General features: G+C 38.9%; 1 protein-coding gene across 1 annotated transcript; it reads left to right on the forward strand.

The window, feature by feature from the left end:
- Window positions 1–370: 370 nt before the first annotated feature.
- LOC127636903 (arrestin domain-containing protein 3-like) lies at window positions 371–6,389 on the forward strand. The gene is made up of 8 exons (XM_052117696.1): window positions 371–861; window positions 2,908–2,989; window positions 3,074–3,221; window positions 3,312–3,414; window positions 3,539–3,795; window positions 3,880–4,036; window positions 4,364–4,503; window positions 4,620–6,389. The coding sequence occupies exons 1-8, from the start codon at window positions 582–584 to the stop codon at window positions 4,686–4,688; spliced, it is 1,236 nt and encodes a 411-aa protein (XP_051973656.1). The 5' UTR covers window positions 371–581; the 3' UTR covers window positions 4,689–6,389.
- The last annotated feature ends 12,871 nt before the right edge of the window (window positions 6,390–19,260 follow it).

Genomic DNA, 19,260 nt, shown 5'->3' on the forward strand with positions numbered 1-19,260 from the left:
CTTATTAGGTTGTCACACAAAAACCTCCCTGCAACGAACTGGGAAATTTAGTCTATGGTTATAAAAACCTAACGAGAACGTTCCTAGAACATTAGGAGATAGTTCCCCAAAAATAACCAAATGGGAACATACACTAACCTTAGGGGAATGCTCTGTGTTTGCTGGAATTAAGCTTATGACATGTAGCCTATTTAAACATTAATTTTCAAGTCGTGCACATGTGCATGCATATAAAGACATTGCCGACAGTACTGAAGAAATGTCAAGCACAAGCATCATAGGAAGTGGGACGAGACACGGCAGTAGCAGCCTTATCGATTGCGCATGCGCGGAAGGGTTGTTTTTTCCACCAAAAGGAGGTATAAGAAAGCGGAGTCAGGGCAGAGTTTGTCTGAACACAGGGGCACAGCTCCATCCTTACATGCAGTAACTGCAAACTCAATGAATTACAGGCGACTATAGCACTGACCCTTCCTGTAGACTTTCTGCATGGCAAAATCCTTAGACAGTCCTTAAAATCATCGAACAGATGATACAATCTTTTTATTTTATACATTTTATAGCTTAGTGAGATCTCCACCATGGTGCTAGGAAAGGTAAAGAACTTCTTCGTCAGCTACGACTGTCTCAATGACAGCAATGTCCCGGTATTCGCCAGTGGGGACGTTGTCTCTGGTCGAGTGATCGTTGAAGTTACCGGAGAAATTCGCGTGAAATCAATGAACATTCACGCGAAGGGACTGGCGAAAGTTCGTTGGACTGAGTCACGCAATGCGGGGTCCAACACTGCCTATACACAGAATTTCACGGAAGAAGTGGAGTATTTAAACCACAAAGACGTCCTAATTGGACGTGATCGAGGTAAGGAGGACTTTATTCGTGTTATTTTAATGTAATCGAATGATCTGTCAACGATCGATGCTCACTGGGACTGTAATGACAGATGCTCCTTGTATTGGTGATCTTTTCATATACAATTTTATTAAATTTTTTAAACTTTGTGAACAGATTTGAAATCCATTGGCATAGGTAGAAACTACAATCAACACGATTAGATAAGAAACGTAATGCAGATGATGCTTGGTGGAAATGGATTTCTTGCTCTTAAGAGTTGACATTTCAGATAATTAGAATGATTAAAAACACTGAATCATACCGTTCTTATAACATTATTAAAAAAAGTATTAATTCTTAAAATGAAATTTCGACAGTTCATAAACAGGATGCCCTAATGTACAAAACAACAACCACCCTGTTAATATTTGACTTGAAACACGGATCATTATTTGAAATACAAGTTTTTTTTGTCGCCTTTCACATTGTAATCATATTATGACACGCTTATTTTAACTATACATTATAGTGTCTCATATAAACGGTTCCAGTAAGTTTGTAGCCTTTGTTAGAAGCGGTTCAAACCTGTTCAGAAACTGGTGGAAAAGGGGGATTGTGAAACCGAGCCTCTGCTCGCTGATTGGTGGAGGACAAGCCTATCTGCTCGCTGATTGGTGGAGGATAAGCCGATCTGCTCGCTGATTGGTGGAAGTGCTCGTGTGTCTCCACTGATAGCATCCCTTTGCAGATGTGTCAAGGCTTCGACGCAACTTAGTTGCAACACTGTTTTCGTATGCATGATTTGAATTAAATGTTGTTTAAAATATGTGATATCTCCAGGCCTCAACCTATGCATCATTCTGCGTTCGTTTAAAGCATTTTATTGGACCTTAACCAGCAGATAATTTCAATAGTGTGACTATGTTAGTAAGGGAATGAATGGAAGCTTCCTATGCCACTGGTTAGTTCTTGTATAAGTTATGTTAAATGTAAACTATTCGTTAAAGATGAAGGTTATTTGTGGCTGTACTTTTTTCTTTTAGATGTTTATTCCTTTTCACATTGAAATTTGATATTGCCAAAACCTTGTACTCTGTAACAAATAAAATGAATATGTTGTTTTGTAATGAATATTTTCTACTAATAAAAAAAGTTAAATTGTATGTTTTTTTGTCTTGTGTCGTTTTTTAAAAGTGTGTCTTTCTTTTTCTAAAAACAACCGGAACCATGCTGCATTACACATGTGAGTTCCTTATGGGGGCGTTGTCAAGAGAAACCATTCTGGCTCAGCCAATCAGGAGCCGCTTAGTAATATATGCATGAGGAAATCCGGCTGAGAGCGGCTGCTCTCACCGGTTCAGTCCGGTCCTTTCTAGCTCTTGGCTGCCCTCAGTGATAGACTCATAGTTATTTACAGCAGTCTGTGGAAACTGTTTAGCTGGTAGGAAAAAAAAAAAGAACTTCAGAAATATTATATCCCTGAAAAATGAATTAAAATCTTTGCTTCTTTAACATTTGTACGTCCAAATATTCCTGTTGTTTTTAATCTGCCTTCAAGTGACAGTTGTTTACAGCAGTCTGTGGAAACCACTTTGGTTGAAGTAAAAAACAGCCTGCAGGAACATTAAATACATAAAGAAACAATAATATGTATTTAAGATGTACAATATATTCCAATATTCCATTCAATCTTAGTTACTCATCATATTCTACACACTTTCACATAGTTCTTTTGTTTCTCCACTATGCTAAATATATATACTTCAAGGGTTTGGTGATGAAAAAGGACCACATGGTGTTTCACAGGCACAAAACATGTATATCATATTGAGTTCATCTGTACTGTTTTTAATTGTGTTTCTACTTTTGTAAAAAATAAATAAATGTTATACTGACATTGCATTGACAAGAACCACCTGGTTATACCTTTACAAATGATGTGCCTTATTGTGTATGAACTCAGCACACAATGGTGGTTGAGTTTCTTTGTCTTGTGTTTAGGGTTCTTGAGGAATGCTCAAGGTATGGTAGAGGTTGGTATATCGAATTTTATTTTCCCTTCCTTTCCTTTAGATGATGACAACTGTGACGACGGCTTCACAATTATTCACTCAGGTCGACACGAGTTTCCCTTCAGCCTTGAACTGCCTCAGATGTGAGTAACTCTCCTGTCTGATTGTACACATACATAATGTGTCTACTGAAAGGCTTACATTAGTTTTTTCATGTCTCTTTCCAGGCCTTTGGCTACATCATTTGAAGGCAAACATGGCAGTGTACAGTACTGGGTGAAGGCAGAGCTCCACAGACCGTGGCTCCTGCCCATGAAAGCCAAGAAGGAGTTCACTGTCTTCGAGCACATTGACATCAATACTCCACTGTTACTGGTGAGAGAAATGCATTTGAAACCTAATGACTTGAAGTGGAAGTTGGTATGATTTTAGAGGTTAATATATTGTCATTTTTTCCGCTCCTAGTCTCCTCAGGCTGGCACAAAGGACAAAACGCTTTGCTGCTGGTTCTGCACCTCAGGGCCTATTTCACTAAGTGCCAAAATTGAAAGAAAGGGCTATACTCCAGGTGAGATAACAAACCTGTCTGCTTGTTCGTACACAGTAAGCTCTGATGACATTGCTTAAGATGTATATCTCTATCAAAATTATTATTTGTCAAATAGAGTGAACATGTTTGGTTTTCTTTGCAGGCGAGTCCATCCAGATCTTTGCCGAGATTGAAAACTGCTCTTCCCGTGTGGTTGTGCCAAAGGCAGCCATCTACCAAACTCAGACCTTCTTTGCCAAAGGCAAGGTCAAGGAGATCAAACAGCTTGTTGCTAACCTCCGTGGAGATCCTCTACCATCTGGCAAGACCGAGACTTGGGACAGCAAGAAGCTGAAGATTCCACCCATTTCTCCTTCCATTCTGGACTGCAGCATCATCCGAGTGGAATATTCACTCATGGTGAGTTCAAGGCTTTGTTCGATTCAACAAGACTGATTCGTCTGAGACGTCTGGCAAAGGGCTAAACTCAGTGCTTTTACACAGGTGTACGTGGACATTCCTCGGGCTGTGAACCTGACCCTGAACCTACCCCTGGTGATCGGCACTATCCCACTCCACTCCTTTGGCAGTCGTACCTCTTCTGTCAGCAGCCAGTGCAGTATGGCCATGAGTTGGTTGGGGTTGCCCGAGAGGCCTGAAGGTATGACACAACACAATCTGACATCCAAACACTTTAGATCATGGTTACTCAAACCTACTCCTAAATTCCGCATTCCTGCAGAGGCAATTTGTAAGTAAACCCAAATACTTTGACTGGCAAGGTTAGGTGTTTGATTGGAATTGTAACTAAACTCAGAAGGAAGGTTGATCTTTTGGATTACGAATGAGTACCCCTCCTTAAGATGCCCTAGATACTTTCACAAATACTCGAACAAATGAAAGGAAGGCATCATCATCATCATCTCCAAAAGTGTGGTTAAGAAGTCTCTTTTTGGTCTAATGTGGGCCTTGTCCTCTCTTCTTCCAGCTCCACCAAACTACTCTGAAGTCATCACAGATGAACAGCGACATAATCTAGAGTTCCCAACTGCAAGGGATGAGATCGAAGGACCACTTTATGCCTACATTCATGAGTTCCGTTACCAGCCTCCACCCCTGTATTCCGAGGTATTTTGCACTTGCTGTTCCATCAAAGCCATCTTGTAGTTTGTTCCTTGGGATTTGCATCTGAAAATTTGTAGTCTGAAACAAACTATTAACGTTTTTGCACTCTCTCTTCATAGATTGACCCCCATCCTGAAGAGGATTGTGCCCCAATGGACAGGAGACCAGATACCTGTCCATCCCGCTGAAGTAGTGACCACACCTGACCAGTGCTGTCAGGGATCTCTAATCTCTACAAACTTATCCCCTCAACTGGGGTTTGTTCTTCCTCCATGTGGAGGCACGATGCAGATGGATATCCTCCAGGAAACACTCCCAGTCCTAGGATTGTCCACTTGGTTGAATCCAGCTCAGTGGCCCATGCTGAAGACCTCAAGCGATCCTCCCCTTCCATCCCCGGTGAAAAGAGCACAGACAAGATTTGTAGGCGTAAAACTGTGCCCTTGACATTGAGAAGGACTAAACACAAAGTCACTGAATGCTAGAATGCTAGAATGCTGTGACCAAAATTCTCGAAACTTGTTCCACGTTTTTGATGTTATTCTTCACTTATTTCAATAATACAGAAACAACGTGATGTTTAGGGACAAGACAACCACCTTTAGACAAACAAGTATCTCCCAACAACCAATGCAAATCCTACAACCACTCCAACAGAAAAAAGGCAGACTTTTGTAGACTTTCTTTTTGTTGATTGCTGTTTGACACTTGTGTTTTTACCACATCAGATTTCTTTAGATTTTTTTGGTTTCTGAATAATAATGTTCTGAGAACATTCAGAAACCATAGATATGGACATTATAAGAACTGCTGCAAAGCGTTATTGTTGGGATTCATGCCACGTTGCCTTCATGCTAAAATTATCTAACTGCACTGCAAGATCATAATATAGCACATGGTACTGATTTAAGTGGCGAAAGAAAATAGACCACTCACGACGAGCGAAGGGAACACTCATTGAGATGCAAGGCGATTGACATTCCTGAATCAATCCTCCCACTGTCTGTTACAAAATAGGTGGAAACCTGTACTCCAGAACTCTTCGTTGAGCTTTTATTTGTTTAACAACTGAGAGTGAATTAAGAGATATTATTTTTTTAATACTCATTTAATGATGATTGTGGCTTGTTGGCATAGGCCTGTCGTTTAATGTCGATTTGCACTTTTCATTGCATTCAAAGGGCATACTGAAGCTTTTTTCATTTGCATGAAACATATGCCAGAAAGTTTACAAATGTGATTTTGGTATGTTTGTTTACATGGATGCTATTGTTAACAGACAAACTAAAATGACTTGTGCATTTGTACTGATAAAACAATCTGTGTGGCCTTGGCACTAAAAGCATTTATCTTTTATTTTTTCACCATTTATGGCTGAATTTGTGCACTGTGCTTACATTTACATTACATAGCAAAAAAGGGAATATGTAATGTTTTTGAATTGTATGCATTCTTGATAAGTGTTTGTGCTTAAATTCAGTGTGGTTTGTGATGAATATTGTGTCCGTGTTTAAGAGCTCCCTGTTTTTCTATTTGAAAGCAAAAATGTTCTTAAACATGCACTTCCAGGTAATTAATTTTGAATATAATGTTCAATGCTTACAAAATATATTAGAAGTAAAGTTGCTCTTCGGTCAGGCAGGTCCATAGCTTAGCTAATTAAAGCTTCCATTTTTCCATTTCAGGGTCTGATGTGTATGAAATTGGTATACAAGTCAAAATGTGCAATATTCTCTGTTATACAAGTGTGTTTCCACAGTTTTGTATTCTTAGCTTGTTGCTAACTTTTGTACAATGATTTTTTTAGGTTGTCTGTATTGTCACAGTAAAAAATTACCGTTGTTTGTTTTTCCTCTTAAATCTGTTGAATAAATGTAATTTTCTACAAAAAGGGAAAGTTCAGTTGTTCTTTTGGTACTCAAACACCAACATACTGTATATATGCTAGGGAACAATACACATTACAGATGTGATGTTCGAGCTATCAACATGCCAATGTGTTCTGAATGGTATGGTTACCTGGGGATTGCTATGCAGTTGCTAAGGTCTTCTGTGGTTGCCAGTGTGTTGCTAAGCAGTTGCCTAGGTGTTCTGGGTGGTTAACAGGGCATTGCTATGCAGTTCCTTAGGTGTTCTGGGGGGTTGCTGGGTGGGTGCTAGGTATAAGTAAAAAGAACCCACCCAAAAGAGTATGATATTCTGGTCTGCAGATATGTCCTTTCAAAAGAGACCATGTTTCATTGAGTTTACTCTACACATTAATACTAATGTTCTGGCATGTTCATACAAAATAGATCCAAACAAATCACTTTGACTGAAAGCGGAAATGAGGTTGTATATCATCACCCTGAGCATTGCCAAATGCTCATGTTGAAAGACAAAAAATGAGACAGTGTTGTACATCATGCATCAGGTTTTTCCCCAGGTTAGTAATATGTGACGGGATTTAATGTAAAGCAAATTGAAATGCAGACAGACAGGCGCTGGCTGTTACGTATCCTTAGGCTGATCTGACTGGATCTTTAACTGATTCATCTTGTTGACAGCTTCACTGTGTAACTTTTGGCCTCCAGCGTTTACATTACCAAGAGCCATCACCAGGTTGCATTTAATTAGCTCTTTAAACAAAATAGTTCCAAATATGTTTGGAGCTGTGGCCTTGTGTTCCGTGTTGGTGCTTTGATGTAGAGTGTGTGGAGACTCAGGTTCAAGTCTGGCTTGGGTCAGGAAATTAAGGTGAGAAAGAGAAGGGAACAGGATGGCCACTGTTCCCTTCTCTTTCTCGCCTTAATTTCCTCTACTCTCAACTATGTCCGTTTTTTTTTAAAAATGGTAAAAAGCCCAAAAATACAATATGCAGTATAACAAAAAAAAATATATAGTTTGAACTCAGAAGTACAACTATATGAATTCTACATTATCAGCTGTCAGCACAGAGTAGTTTGGCTGCACAACTGCTCTAACTTCCTTTCAGAGGAGATATTGTTTCCTTTACTCGTTGCATTCCAGTCGAAAGGCCATCTCAGGACCAGAAGTAGACCAAACACAAGGAGATCATTGTCTCTGCACACACACTAGGCCTAGCCCTCAGAAAAAATAACAAATATATATATATATCTTTTCCAGTCCTCTTCCCAGCTCTGTGGCTGGCTCAATTGGAGCAGATGCTTGCTCCCAAATGCTTCACGTGGGCCACTAACCTAATTTCTCTTGGCCGGCCAGGGATAAAACTGCATCTCTTCAGCACATTAGATCTCACAGCAATAAACTGAGTGTAAAATGTGGCTTCAAGTGTACAGTTTGAAATTGATATAAAATGAAACTGATTAAACACTAGGATTATGTAGATGTTATGCTTTTAAATGTACATATAGGGCAGACTGAGTCTAGTTGTTACACAACTAGGTGCATTGTAAGCGCATTCCTTAAAGTCATGACTCCAAAAAAGCTATACAACTTATTAAAAAATAGCGATAGCATGTTGTCATACTACTGTATATGGGGTAAGTTGACACAATGTGAGGCTGACATTACACAGCCTATTATAGGCCTTCCAGCTAAATTTAAGTAATAAAACAAATATAAAACAAAACAAGCATTTTTGTAATTGGACATTTGACTCAAAAACATATCTTCTTACAGCCCTTGTGACAACTGCCCTGTGTAACAACTAGCACTGGTCTCCAGCGCCCAGAATCTTTCCGTCAAAACATTGTTGAGGACCAAGAAGAACTGGGGCCTTTGCACAAGTGTGATGTAACATAAATCATCACCGGGCTCTTTCACGTTGCAAATAATTCAAAATAATTTAGTCTCTCTTGACATGTTTGTCAAGTATGTGCTGAACTTGAAGTGGCATCCGACAGCTTGTGTGTGTGGTTGGCAAGTGTTTACTCCAGTACCTGATAGAAATGATCAGCTTTCATCATCCATGTGCTCTGTCAAGTATTCAACATGTCGTACACACCTTGTACTCAAGTCTTGATAAGAGATCCCTAAACACACGATAAAGTCTAGACATGCAGACAATGAAAGAATGTTTGTTTTGTCTTGTTTTGATGCGTTTTCTAGGTGTCATTTCTAGGTGACAGGACATGTTTGGTCTGGGATGGCCCACAACATGCTACAATACAATAGAAAAATACACTTGAGCATTGCAACATCACATGGATGAATTGCTGATCACTTTAATTTGAGCTTTTTTCTCCATTGTTTTCATGACTTTTATCAATGCTGACTTTTGGTGTGGTTGGCGCCATGTTGTTTTGCCACATGACATCACAGAGTCTCCTGAACTGGTTTAAATTAATTTAAATTATGCGCTGCACATTGTGAAACAGGCTATGTGCTTGCCAAGCTGTTTTGGGTTGTTGCAGTAACTTCTTTGCGATTGCCAATGTGTTCTGAATGGTATGGTTACCAGGGGATTGCTATGCAGTTGCTAAGGTCTTCTGTGGTTGCCAGTGTGTTGCTAAGCAGTTGCCTAGGTGTTCTGGGTGGTTAACAGGGCATTGCTATGCAGTTCCTTAGGTGTTCTGGGGGGTTGCTGGGTGGTTGCTAGGTATAAGTAAAAAGAACCCACCCAAAAGAGTATGATATTCTGGTCTGCAGATATGTCCTTTCAAAAGAGACCATGATTATGCCAGAAATACAATTTAGCGATGAACTACAGCCCTTGTATTTTGAATATGTCCTTTTTTAGGTTACATGCAATGCAAAATCAGGGTAAAAAACAAAAAACTTCATGTGCCAATAATTTTTTGCTTCAACAAATATTACGGGTTTAATACAAGTTAAGCTCAATCGACAGCATTTGTGGCATAATGTTGATTTTCACAAAAAAATTATTTTCGCCTTAAAAAAATAAATAAATCAAAGTTAGTGAGTGAAGTGATTGTAGCCACATTTTGGAGGGGTTCTGTGAAATGAAATATGAATCTTATAATGTTATAAAAGCACTTACATTAATTCTTCTGTTAAAAGTTGTGTATTTTTTTGAGCTGTAAAATTGTTTAAATCATCGTTTTACGGTCGTTTAAGATTTGATGGCGTTTTGTCATCATGGCAAAGTAGTAGTAAAATTTGATATAATTTCCACAGAAAAGGTGAGTAAGTGATTTAATCACACTAAAATACTGTTAACATTCATATTGTTTACGTCTTGTGGCTGCAGGCCTACTTCGTTTTTTTTAATGTTTACAGATTGGCCCTATTCACATCCATTATAAGTGCCTCACTGTAATCCAGATATTTGCTTTTAAAAACCCATATATGTTAAAAAACCATATAGATCGACCACTACTTAATACGTGAAAAACATAACGCTTTCAGTGGAGATGAAACTGAAAGGAAGAAGTATGAGATGAAATATATATATATATATATATATATATATATATATATATATATATATATGTATATATATATATAAATATCTGTACCAAATATAATGCTGCAAGATACACTTTTCTTACGCAACAAGTGCCAACACCAAAGTGCACACAAGACGCTTCTCTCCACCTTACATAATGTCATGGATCTAAAAATGGAGTGGAGGCCAGTTTTATAACTAACGTAAGGCCAGAATCAGAGGGACATGTTTCTAAGAGGGGAGCATGCTTAGCAGGAAAGGGATTTTCAGTCTGTGAGTGTTCTGTCAGAGAGGTCTGTGCTGATACATGATACCTCATCTTTCAGCTGAGTCAATGTAACCAGTGGTCAGTGGCACATGCCTCACCCCACCCGCTTTCACAGACATGCTGTGATGTCGTTGGTGGAGGAGTTCCAAATATCCTCGACCTGATTGGCCGACACCTACACTACATATAGAAGGATTCTGATGAAGTGTGTCTATCTAAAAATCATTTTATAGCTGCTGTTCTGAACTGGTTTATCTTCATGAGCTGAAATTAATAGTACACTTTAAAAGTAGGAGCATGAAATTATTACCGTAATTATTTATTTCTACTTGATTTAACTCATCACAATAATTTTCATTGATGTGCCTAATTTACCAGATTGATTTCGTCAGATAATTTTTTAAATTTTTTTTTTAAATAAAACCAATTAATTTAGATGAAACATAAACCAACAATAATTCTTTGTTTTTGACAACTTTGACATCAAATTAATCATGATTGTGTATAATGCAGTGAAACTGTGGGCGGCTACTGTGCATGCGATAAACAAGAACTGGTTTGGACTGGCCTACGATGAAGGCAGCCAGAGCGGCCACCTAATAGCTCTGCGTGCATGGTACGCCTCGACATACATACTTGGGAGTGTTGAAATATTTTATCAGGGCAGATTGAGCCGCAGGCTGTGAAGGGGAGTTCACACAGAGTGCGGGCCACCCTTTCAATGTCTACAGCTCTCTTGTCTTACAGCTCCGGCTAGTTTAATCCAGCTGCCATTGACTTTTACAGGAGCTTATTTTAACCTGATCCTTCATTCAGCCACCCAAAAAGGCTCTTTTCCCATACAAAAACTACTTATGCAGTACATTGGGCTGCCTGCCTGCCTAACTGTCTGCCTACCTGTCTGTCTGTCTGTCTGTCTGTGTGTCTGTCTGTCTGTCTGTCTATCTATTCTATCTATCTATCTATCTATCTATCTATCTATCTATCTATCTATCTATCTATCTATCTATCTATCTATCTATCTATCTATCTATCTATCTATCTATCTATCTATCTATCTATCTATCTATCTATCTATCTATCTATCTTTTTGTCTGTTTAGCAACCATTAAAAATACCTTTGCAACCTATCAAGGCCTACATCCCTTTAAACTTCATATCTTTCTTAAAATGGCCCAAATGTAAAGTACAAAAGATCTCTGTAACCTTAAAACATTTTGTCAATACATCTTTGAATAATGCTCATGCTCATTTAGGTGCGATGATGAATTTATGATTTCAAAGTCAACCCAGCAATGTCATTGTATCACACGCATGTCCTGTCAAGCATTACAAACACCTTTGGGCACCAGGAGTTATAAAAAACACTAAATGAAACCAGGGATCCTTAGTGTTCCACTGACATTTCAATATGACTGCAATGTGATGTCGACTTTTCTACTGTGTATTACTGCTTGTGTAGTTGCAGAGGCTCTACTAGTGGGTGAATGAGATATCAGATGTGTACCACACTGTTAAGTATTGCCATTAGACTAAGTAAACACACATTTGTTATAATCCACACAACAAACATACGCCAAAGAGCTGCAGGACTGATATCCATTTTAGAATTTGCAAATTGCTATCACTCATGGCAGACAGCTGATGACAGCTTATGGGTTGCCCGCTCTTGGACACAGAAGATTAACTATTACAAACCAGCACTCAAATGGCTTTTACGTGTTTCTTATATGTGAACTAAGAATTATAGACATTATAAGGACATTACTGTAAGATAACTAATTTCGATCTAGGGTGTGCTGAGTGACTCCAGCCAGGTCTCCTGAGCAATCAAATTGGCCCGGTTGCTAGGGAGAGTAGAGTCACATGGGGTAACCTCCTTGTGGTCGCTATTAAGTAGTTCTCGCTCTCAATGGGGCGCGTGGTAAGTTGTGCATGGATTGTGGAGAGTAGCATGAGCCTCCATGTGCGGAGTCTCAGCGGCAATAATCAGAAGCGGAGGCAACTGAGACTTGTCCTCGGCCACCCGGATTGAGGTGAGTAACCGCGCGACCACAAGGGCCTACTAAGTAGTGGGAATTGGGCATTCCAAATTGGGAGAAAAAGGAGAGGAAAAAAGAGAACAGATTTCATGATACTTTCTTTGACAGCACAGGATTTTAGACAAGTGGGTGAAACACCGTCTGGGCCCTGTGCTTTTCTTGTCATCTGTGTGCTGGGTCTCCTGGAAACAGACAAAAAATAAATGCTCTAAAATCAGCCCCATCCTAAAGAAACCCAAAATCACAGACTTAATGACTACAGACCCATCGCTCTGATGTCTGTGGTCATGACGTAATTTGAGAGAATGTTGTTGGCCCACCTGAAGTACATCATTGAACCCTTACTGGATCCCATGCCGTTTGCCTTTCCAGCAAACAGGTCTGTGGATGATGCAGTCAATATAGGACTGCATTACATACTTCAACATCTAGACAGACCGGGGACTTATGCAAGGGTTCTATTTGTTGACTTGTGTTCGGCTTTTAGCACCATCAACCCGCTCTCCTATGGTCTAAATTTACCCAGCTCTCTGTTCCTGCCTCTATCTGTCAGTGGATCACCAGCTTTGTGACAGACAGGCAGCAGATAGTGAGACTTGGGAAATTCACCTCCAGCACCTGTACGATCAGCACTGGTGCCTCACAGGGATGTAACTTTATTTCAGTTATGTCTCATTTAAGGATACATTTTTTTCTTCTTCAAAGTCCTTTTTAGGAAAAATAGACACAACTGAGACAGGGCCAGAAGTCATGTTAATGTTTGTCTGGCTCTACGAATTTGTTCAAAAATACTGTAAATCCAAAAATTCTCCAAATTCTCCAAAATCCAAAACTATGATACATTCATTAAAAAAATATATTTTCATTATTAATTTAAAAGCTGAATTTGTTGAAAAATAAATGTCTAGCATAGGCCTTAATAATTTGGAATAATATTGTATTATTATATCTTTAAAAAAAATAAACAATTTGGAACAATTTTCAAATTATAGGTGGTGTATTCAACATGCTAGTAGCTATTCACATGACAGTGTGTGAAGTTTTACAAAAAATCTGATATTTTGACATTTTTAAAAGCACATATTGTTCAGGTCAAATTTAGAAACCCTAAGAACCCTACTTTTGATTGTAGACTTTGGTATCTTGGCAAATCTGAGCACAGTTTGAGACATTGCTGAGATCTCTTCTGAAACTCTAGAGTAGACACATAAGAGAAAACTGAGGTCTTTTTCTCAAAAGACATCTTAGAAGCAGGACATTTAAGAAAAATGCATCTGGCTACAGGATAATTCACAGAAGTATATGTGTGTAAGCTGCAGAACCTAAGTGGTTTAATTACTTAAAATGACGCAAAAATGGCAATAGATCGACCTGCTCAGTAAAAATCCTAAATCAGAAATATAGAAAAGCCAGATATCAGAAGAGATACATGAGAACTTTAAAACCCCAAAACATTTCTTTTCTTTTCTGTATTGACGTATTTCCTATTCAAACAGGACGTGTCACAACATTTCACAAAGAGGAAGTGTATATGGAGTATATGGAAGAGAACGGAAACCACACGTTTGTGAAAGAACCCCCCAACCAACACACACACACATTTCAAATTATGAAATGCTCATTGAGTCCAGAGTGTTTTCACCTTAGCACCAACCTGTGACATGTTCCACCTGAGTATGAGTCGTCGGAGTACATGACAAGGACGTCAATGCAGCTTTGGCTAAATATATGAAGTCCTAGAGCTTGCTCTTGGACCAGTGTGTTAAGCGAAGCATTCATCTTTGTTAAAGCTGACATGTCAACGGTGAGGGATAAAGATTGGCAGTGGATTCCATGAAAAGAGAACAAACTTATAATAGCATCCATAGGAACACAAATTTAATCAAATCCCCAAACCAAAGTATTAAAATGTGATTTTATTAAAACTCACTCAGCACCGTATGTGAATATGAATGAATTCTCAAATTTTGCGGCTTAACGAGGAGAGGTGGGCTATTACTTTTCTAAGTGGTCTGTCTTGCAATAACTTTTGCCTGATGACTGATCATACAGGTGAGAAATTCCCATAGGTTTACATTGAAGGAGGGACATAAGACATATCTGCAGACCAGAATATCATACTCTTTTGGGTGGGTTCCTTTTACTTATACCTAGCAACCACTCAGCAACCCCCAGAACACCTAAGAAACTGCATAGCAATGCCCTGTTATCCACCCAGAACACCTAGGCAACAGCTTAGCAACACACTGGCAACCACAGAACACCTTAGCAACTGCATAGCAATGCCCTGCAACGATCTAGATCCCCTTAGCAACTGCATAGGAATCCCCTATGGTGGATAGGTAACCATACCATTCAGAACACATTGGCAATCGCAAAGAAGATACTGCAACAACCCAAAACAGCTTGGCAAGCACATAGCAACAGCCTCTTTCGCAATGTGCAACGCATAATTTAAATTAATTTAAACCAGTTCAGGAGACTCTGTGATGTCATGTGGCAAAACAACATGGCACCAACCACAGCAGAGTTTGTCTTTGGGCGAATCACCAACAAAACTACATCTGGAAAGAAACCTTATTATGTTTTTACATTCTGAGTCAAAAGATTAGAGTCTCTAGATTCACCCGATAAGCCATATTTAAAATGTAAGTGATTTATCACGAAACGCCACGCAGCTAAACACAGTGTACACTAATGTATACTTCAGCACATTTTTTTCCCTTAGAAATCCTATATTTACTGTGCATTATCACAATGAAAATCATTGGATTCATCCAAATGGCTTTCAGAGGCTTTATATGGAGTTACGATGAAAATATGGTGCATTTTTTAATTAACCAATGGATTAAAATAAAATGTGTAGTTTCTTAAAGGGATTGTTATTCCAAAAATAAAAATTCTGTCATAATTTAGTCATTTTGATGTAGTTGCAAACCCACCTAACTTTCCTTTTTCTGTGGAACACAAAATTAGATGTTCTGCCCGAACATTCCCGAACATTCTGTCTCTTATGTTCCAAGTAAGAAAGAAGGAATACAAGTTTGGAACAACATGAGGTGAGTAAATGGGGAAATATCCTTTTATGGGCTACAATATAAGATTATTCTGCTTGCATTTAAATCGTAAAGGTAGGTTAAAAAAACAAAATGAAATTTGTTTTTGTAACACGGTAGCTTGATTGTTGCTGTTCCAAGGTAGCCTACCGGCCCTAACAATTTTGACCAAGATGGTCTATCAGGTCATAATCAGTTCCGCCAGCTGGTAGTTCAGCTGATCAAGCATTTTGACCAATTGAAGCTAGTTTTAGCTGGATTTTCAGACAGGGAAGATATTGAATAAAAATAAAAGGGAGTTACTGTTTTTGCAGAGAGGAGCATATCTTAACCCTGATGCTCTCTGATCTTAAAACAGGAAATGACATGGGTAAGCAGCACATGTTAAAAGAACAAGTCTTTGATATGATTCTGGCCTATAGTTTCTTACAGTTTTCACGGAGTGTGAGACATCATTTAAAAACATCAAAGCTTATAACAAGCAACCTCATTCACATGCTAGTGTTGCATGCAAACAGAGGTGCCAGTGACGCACTTCACCGAGTGATTTATACACAGCAAAAATAGGGGAAGTACTCTCTCATGAAAATGCAGCACTGGCCCTGTTGTAGGCATGCAAAGTTTAAACAAAATAAAGACTAATGAAACTTTTTAAAACGTAGTCACGTTCACACTGTATTTCATTAGTGTAAACCTTTACACTGAAAGAATCCAATTGTGATTACCTAAAAGTATTTTATTTTTACACATTTGGAACCAAAAGTGTATGTTGAAATTAAAATTAAAATTACAAAATGTTGTGAAATGCTCTAACACTCACGAAACATGCAACAAAAGCAAATATTTCCATCAGACACCACAACTTGTGGTCAAATTAATATATTCTTTCAATCAATCATTACACAATGGACAACAAAATACAAAACACAGCTATCAATATGAAATATGATACTTAAAAAAAGAAAAAGCAACCAAAGGAAACATGTGTGGAAATATCTAAAAACAAAACGTAATAAATAGGTGAAATACTCAGAACTTCACATTTAGTCCATTTGTTCCTGATGATTATGCCCACTGACGTGCGGTCTGGGTAGGCAAACTAGGCACTGCCTACCCTGCCAAAATTCAAAAATAAAATGTTTATTAAATAATAAACTTGTATTTGTATTTTTACTTTTTATTCTTGTGATTTATATATGCAATATGTGTGTTATTCCAATTGTTTAGACGTTATGATGACAAATGTAGCAGTTACGCATAATCAACTAAAAACAAATGGTAGAATAAGCAGTGCTTTTACGGTCCATTCATTGCAGACGACAAGCGGAAAACCCATGTTGCGCATCGCGCTCAGATCCTGTATTCTTTAACATATGCGGCAAAAAGCACAAATCTGCTGTGCCTTTTGACGTAAATATGTTATGCCCGTAATCATCTCCGTTACGTATCAGACATGGACCAATTAAAATCGAGATATTCCTGGACATTTGCGTAGCTAACGTCATTACACCACAGCTAGCGTACATGCCTAATCCCCGCCAAAATCAAAATGACAGAACACCGGCCGTAATCACGGAATTAAGAAATTTTATAACCAAATATGAGTTAATTGCAAGAGGGAGGTCTACGCCAGCCTTAGATGGACTAGCACAGCAAAAGGGCCCAAAAAGTATCCGATCATTTCAAACTGATTGGTATGTAAGAAAAGATTGGCTATGTGGCTGTGCTAACAATCAGCATCCCTGCCTGCTTTTTTCAACCAGTCAGACTGTTTGGACTTCAGCGGGATATTGTGATTTGAACAACCTGCCAGCAGCTTTAACCAAGCATGAAAAGTCGTCAGCTCACATCCAGTGTCAAATTACACTGAAAACCTTTGGAAAATCTCGGATCAACCTTGCACTTGATGAGCAAAGGAAGCTGAATATAACCTACCACAATGAAAAGGTAAAGGAAAACCGAGAGGTTTTGAAGTATCTGATAAATGCGTAACGTTCACCGTTTACGCGCTTGTGTGTGTGTGTATGTGCGTGTGTGTGAGAGAGAGAGAGTACACAATATACATCCTGATTTGTACATTTCTTGATATGCTGCGCTTGTGCATAACGTTCACTGTTTACGCGCTTGTGTGTGTGTGAGAGAGAGAGAGAGAGAGAGAGAGAGTACACAATATACATCCTGATTTGTACATTTCTTGATATGCTGCGCTTGTGCGTAACGTTCACTGTTTACGCGCTTGTGTGTGTGTGTGTGCGTGTGAGAGAGTGAGTGAGTGTACACGATATACATCCTGATTTGTACATTTCTTGATATGCCGCACTTGTGCGTAACGTTCACTGTTATTACGTATTATTAGCTTAAACAATAAATCAGGTAATCTGGCTATCATAACTCTGTGCCTAGCTTCTTTAAGACATCACCGCACGTCACTGATTATGCCACAGGTTAATCAAATGCCTCCTTGTATGGCGTATCCATCCCCGGCAGTCCTCTGCACCTATTGCCAGGCAACCAGCATTCATTGCCTCCAGGATGGACATCTGCTCATATGGCCGGTGATCATACACCTTCCATCTCCAAGCAGAGAAGAAATCCTCAATTGGGTTAAGAAAAGGAGAGTATGCAGGGAGGAATTGTATCATCATATGGGGCTGTGTTGCAAACCATTCATTCACAAGGCAAGAGTGGTGGAAGGCAACATTGTCCCAATTGATAACATACAGAGTCATTCCAGGCCTAAACAGCCCTCTTCGGGTGGAACCGGTCTTTCATTCAGTGCATCAAGAAATGTGATGAGGTGTTCTGTATTGTATGGGCAGATAGTTGGTATGTGGCAAAGGACACCATCATTGGAGATGGCAGCACACATGGTGATATTGGCGCCCCTCTGTCCTGGCACTGTAACAGTGGCCCTCTGCCCAATGATGTTCCTCCCGCATCTCCTTACTTTACAGAGGTTGAAGCTGGCTTCATCCACATAAATTAATTTGTGAAGTGCCCATTCAGCTTCAAGCTCCATTATTCTCTAAGAAAAAAGCTAATTCACAAGGCAAATTCTTCCAGTTGCATGTAACTGTATGGTATAACAAGGCATTACAATAACATCCACACCTGCACATACTGGAATCTTGCCTCCTTCACTATGTTAGAGTTTCATTGGGATGGAACTCTGTACGGCTGCTTCATTCTGACATGGTTTCATTTAAGGACTCTCAATAGTTGCCAAACTGTTGATATTTGTAAATGCTCCCTGATATGCAATTACTGCTGCCTGGAGATCGCATTGTTTGCCACAACCATATCTACAATGGCAGCCTCCTGTTCAACACTAAAGATCTTTCCTCTGCCACCAGTGTGTGGATTCTATAAAGTAAAAGCAAAAAGCATGTCAAAATTGACATTATGACAGTCATATAAATGGGATTGATGAAACATCTGCATTATTGTAGATACAGTTTGTTCTGCCAACAGGGCAATACAGTAAAGCTGAAATGCACAGTGGTATACAGTAACTTTGTGACTTACCTGTTCTCATTCCGAAAAAGCCTGACAATAGATGCCACAGTGCTCCGACTCAGAATGGGCTGGACCTTTTGTCCAGCCTCTCTAAAGGACAAACCATGATTGATGACATTGTCAATAATTGTTGCCCGAATTTCATTTGAAACTTGAGCTTTATTTTTTCCTCTAGCTGCGGCTCCTCCACCACGCACGCAAACTCCTCTTTCTCTGGCTTGACATGGCAGTTTTATGCCATCAACTGTTTTGCCATCAACTGTTAGTATTTTGACAGTCGTTGTTCAATGGTTGACTATACATTTGTCAAACAAAGTGTTGCATAACAGAGCATCACAGATGTGAGATATTGCTTAAATATAATACAAATACTATTGATTTATTTTTATTATTATTAGTAGTAATATAACTAGAATATAGGAAAGTAAACAACTTTTTATTGGATACTTTCTTACTTGAGTAATTTTTAACATTATTACTTTTACTTCTACTTGAGTAATAATTTTT

Source organism: Xyrauchen texanus, chromosome 44 (genome assembly GCF_025860055.1).
Source record: "Xyrauchen texanus isolate HMW12.3.18 chromosome 44, RBS_HiC_50CHRs, whole genome shotgun sequence".
NCBI classification, from domain to species: domain Eukaryota; kingdom Metazoa; phylum Chordata; class Actinopteri; order Cypriniformes; family Catostomidae; genus Xyrauchen; species Xyrauchen texanus.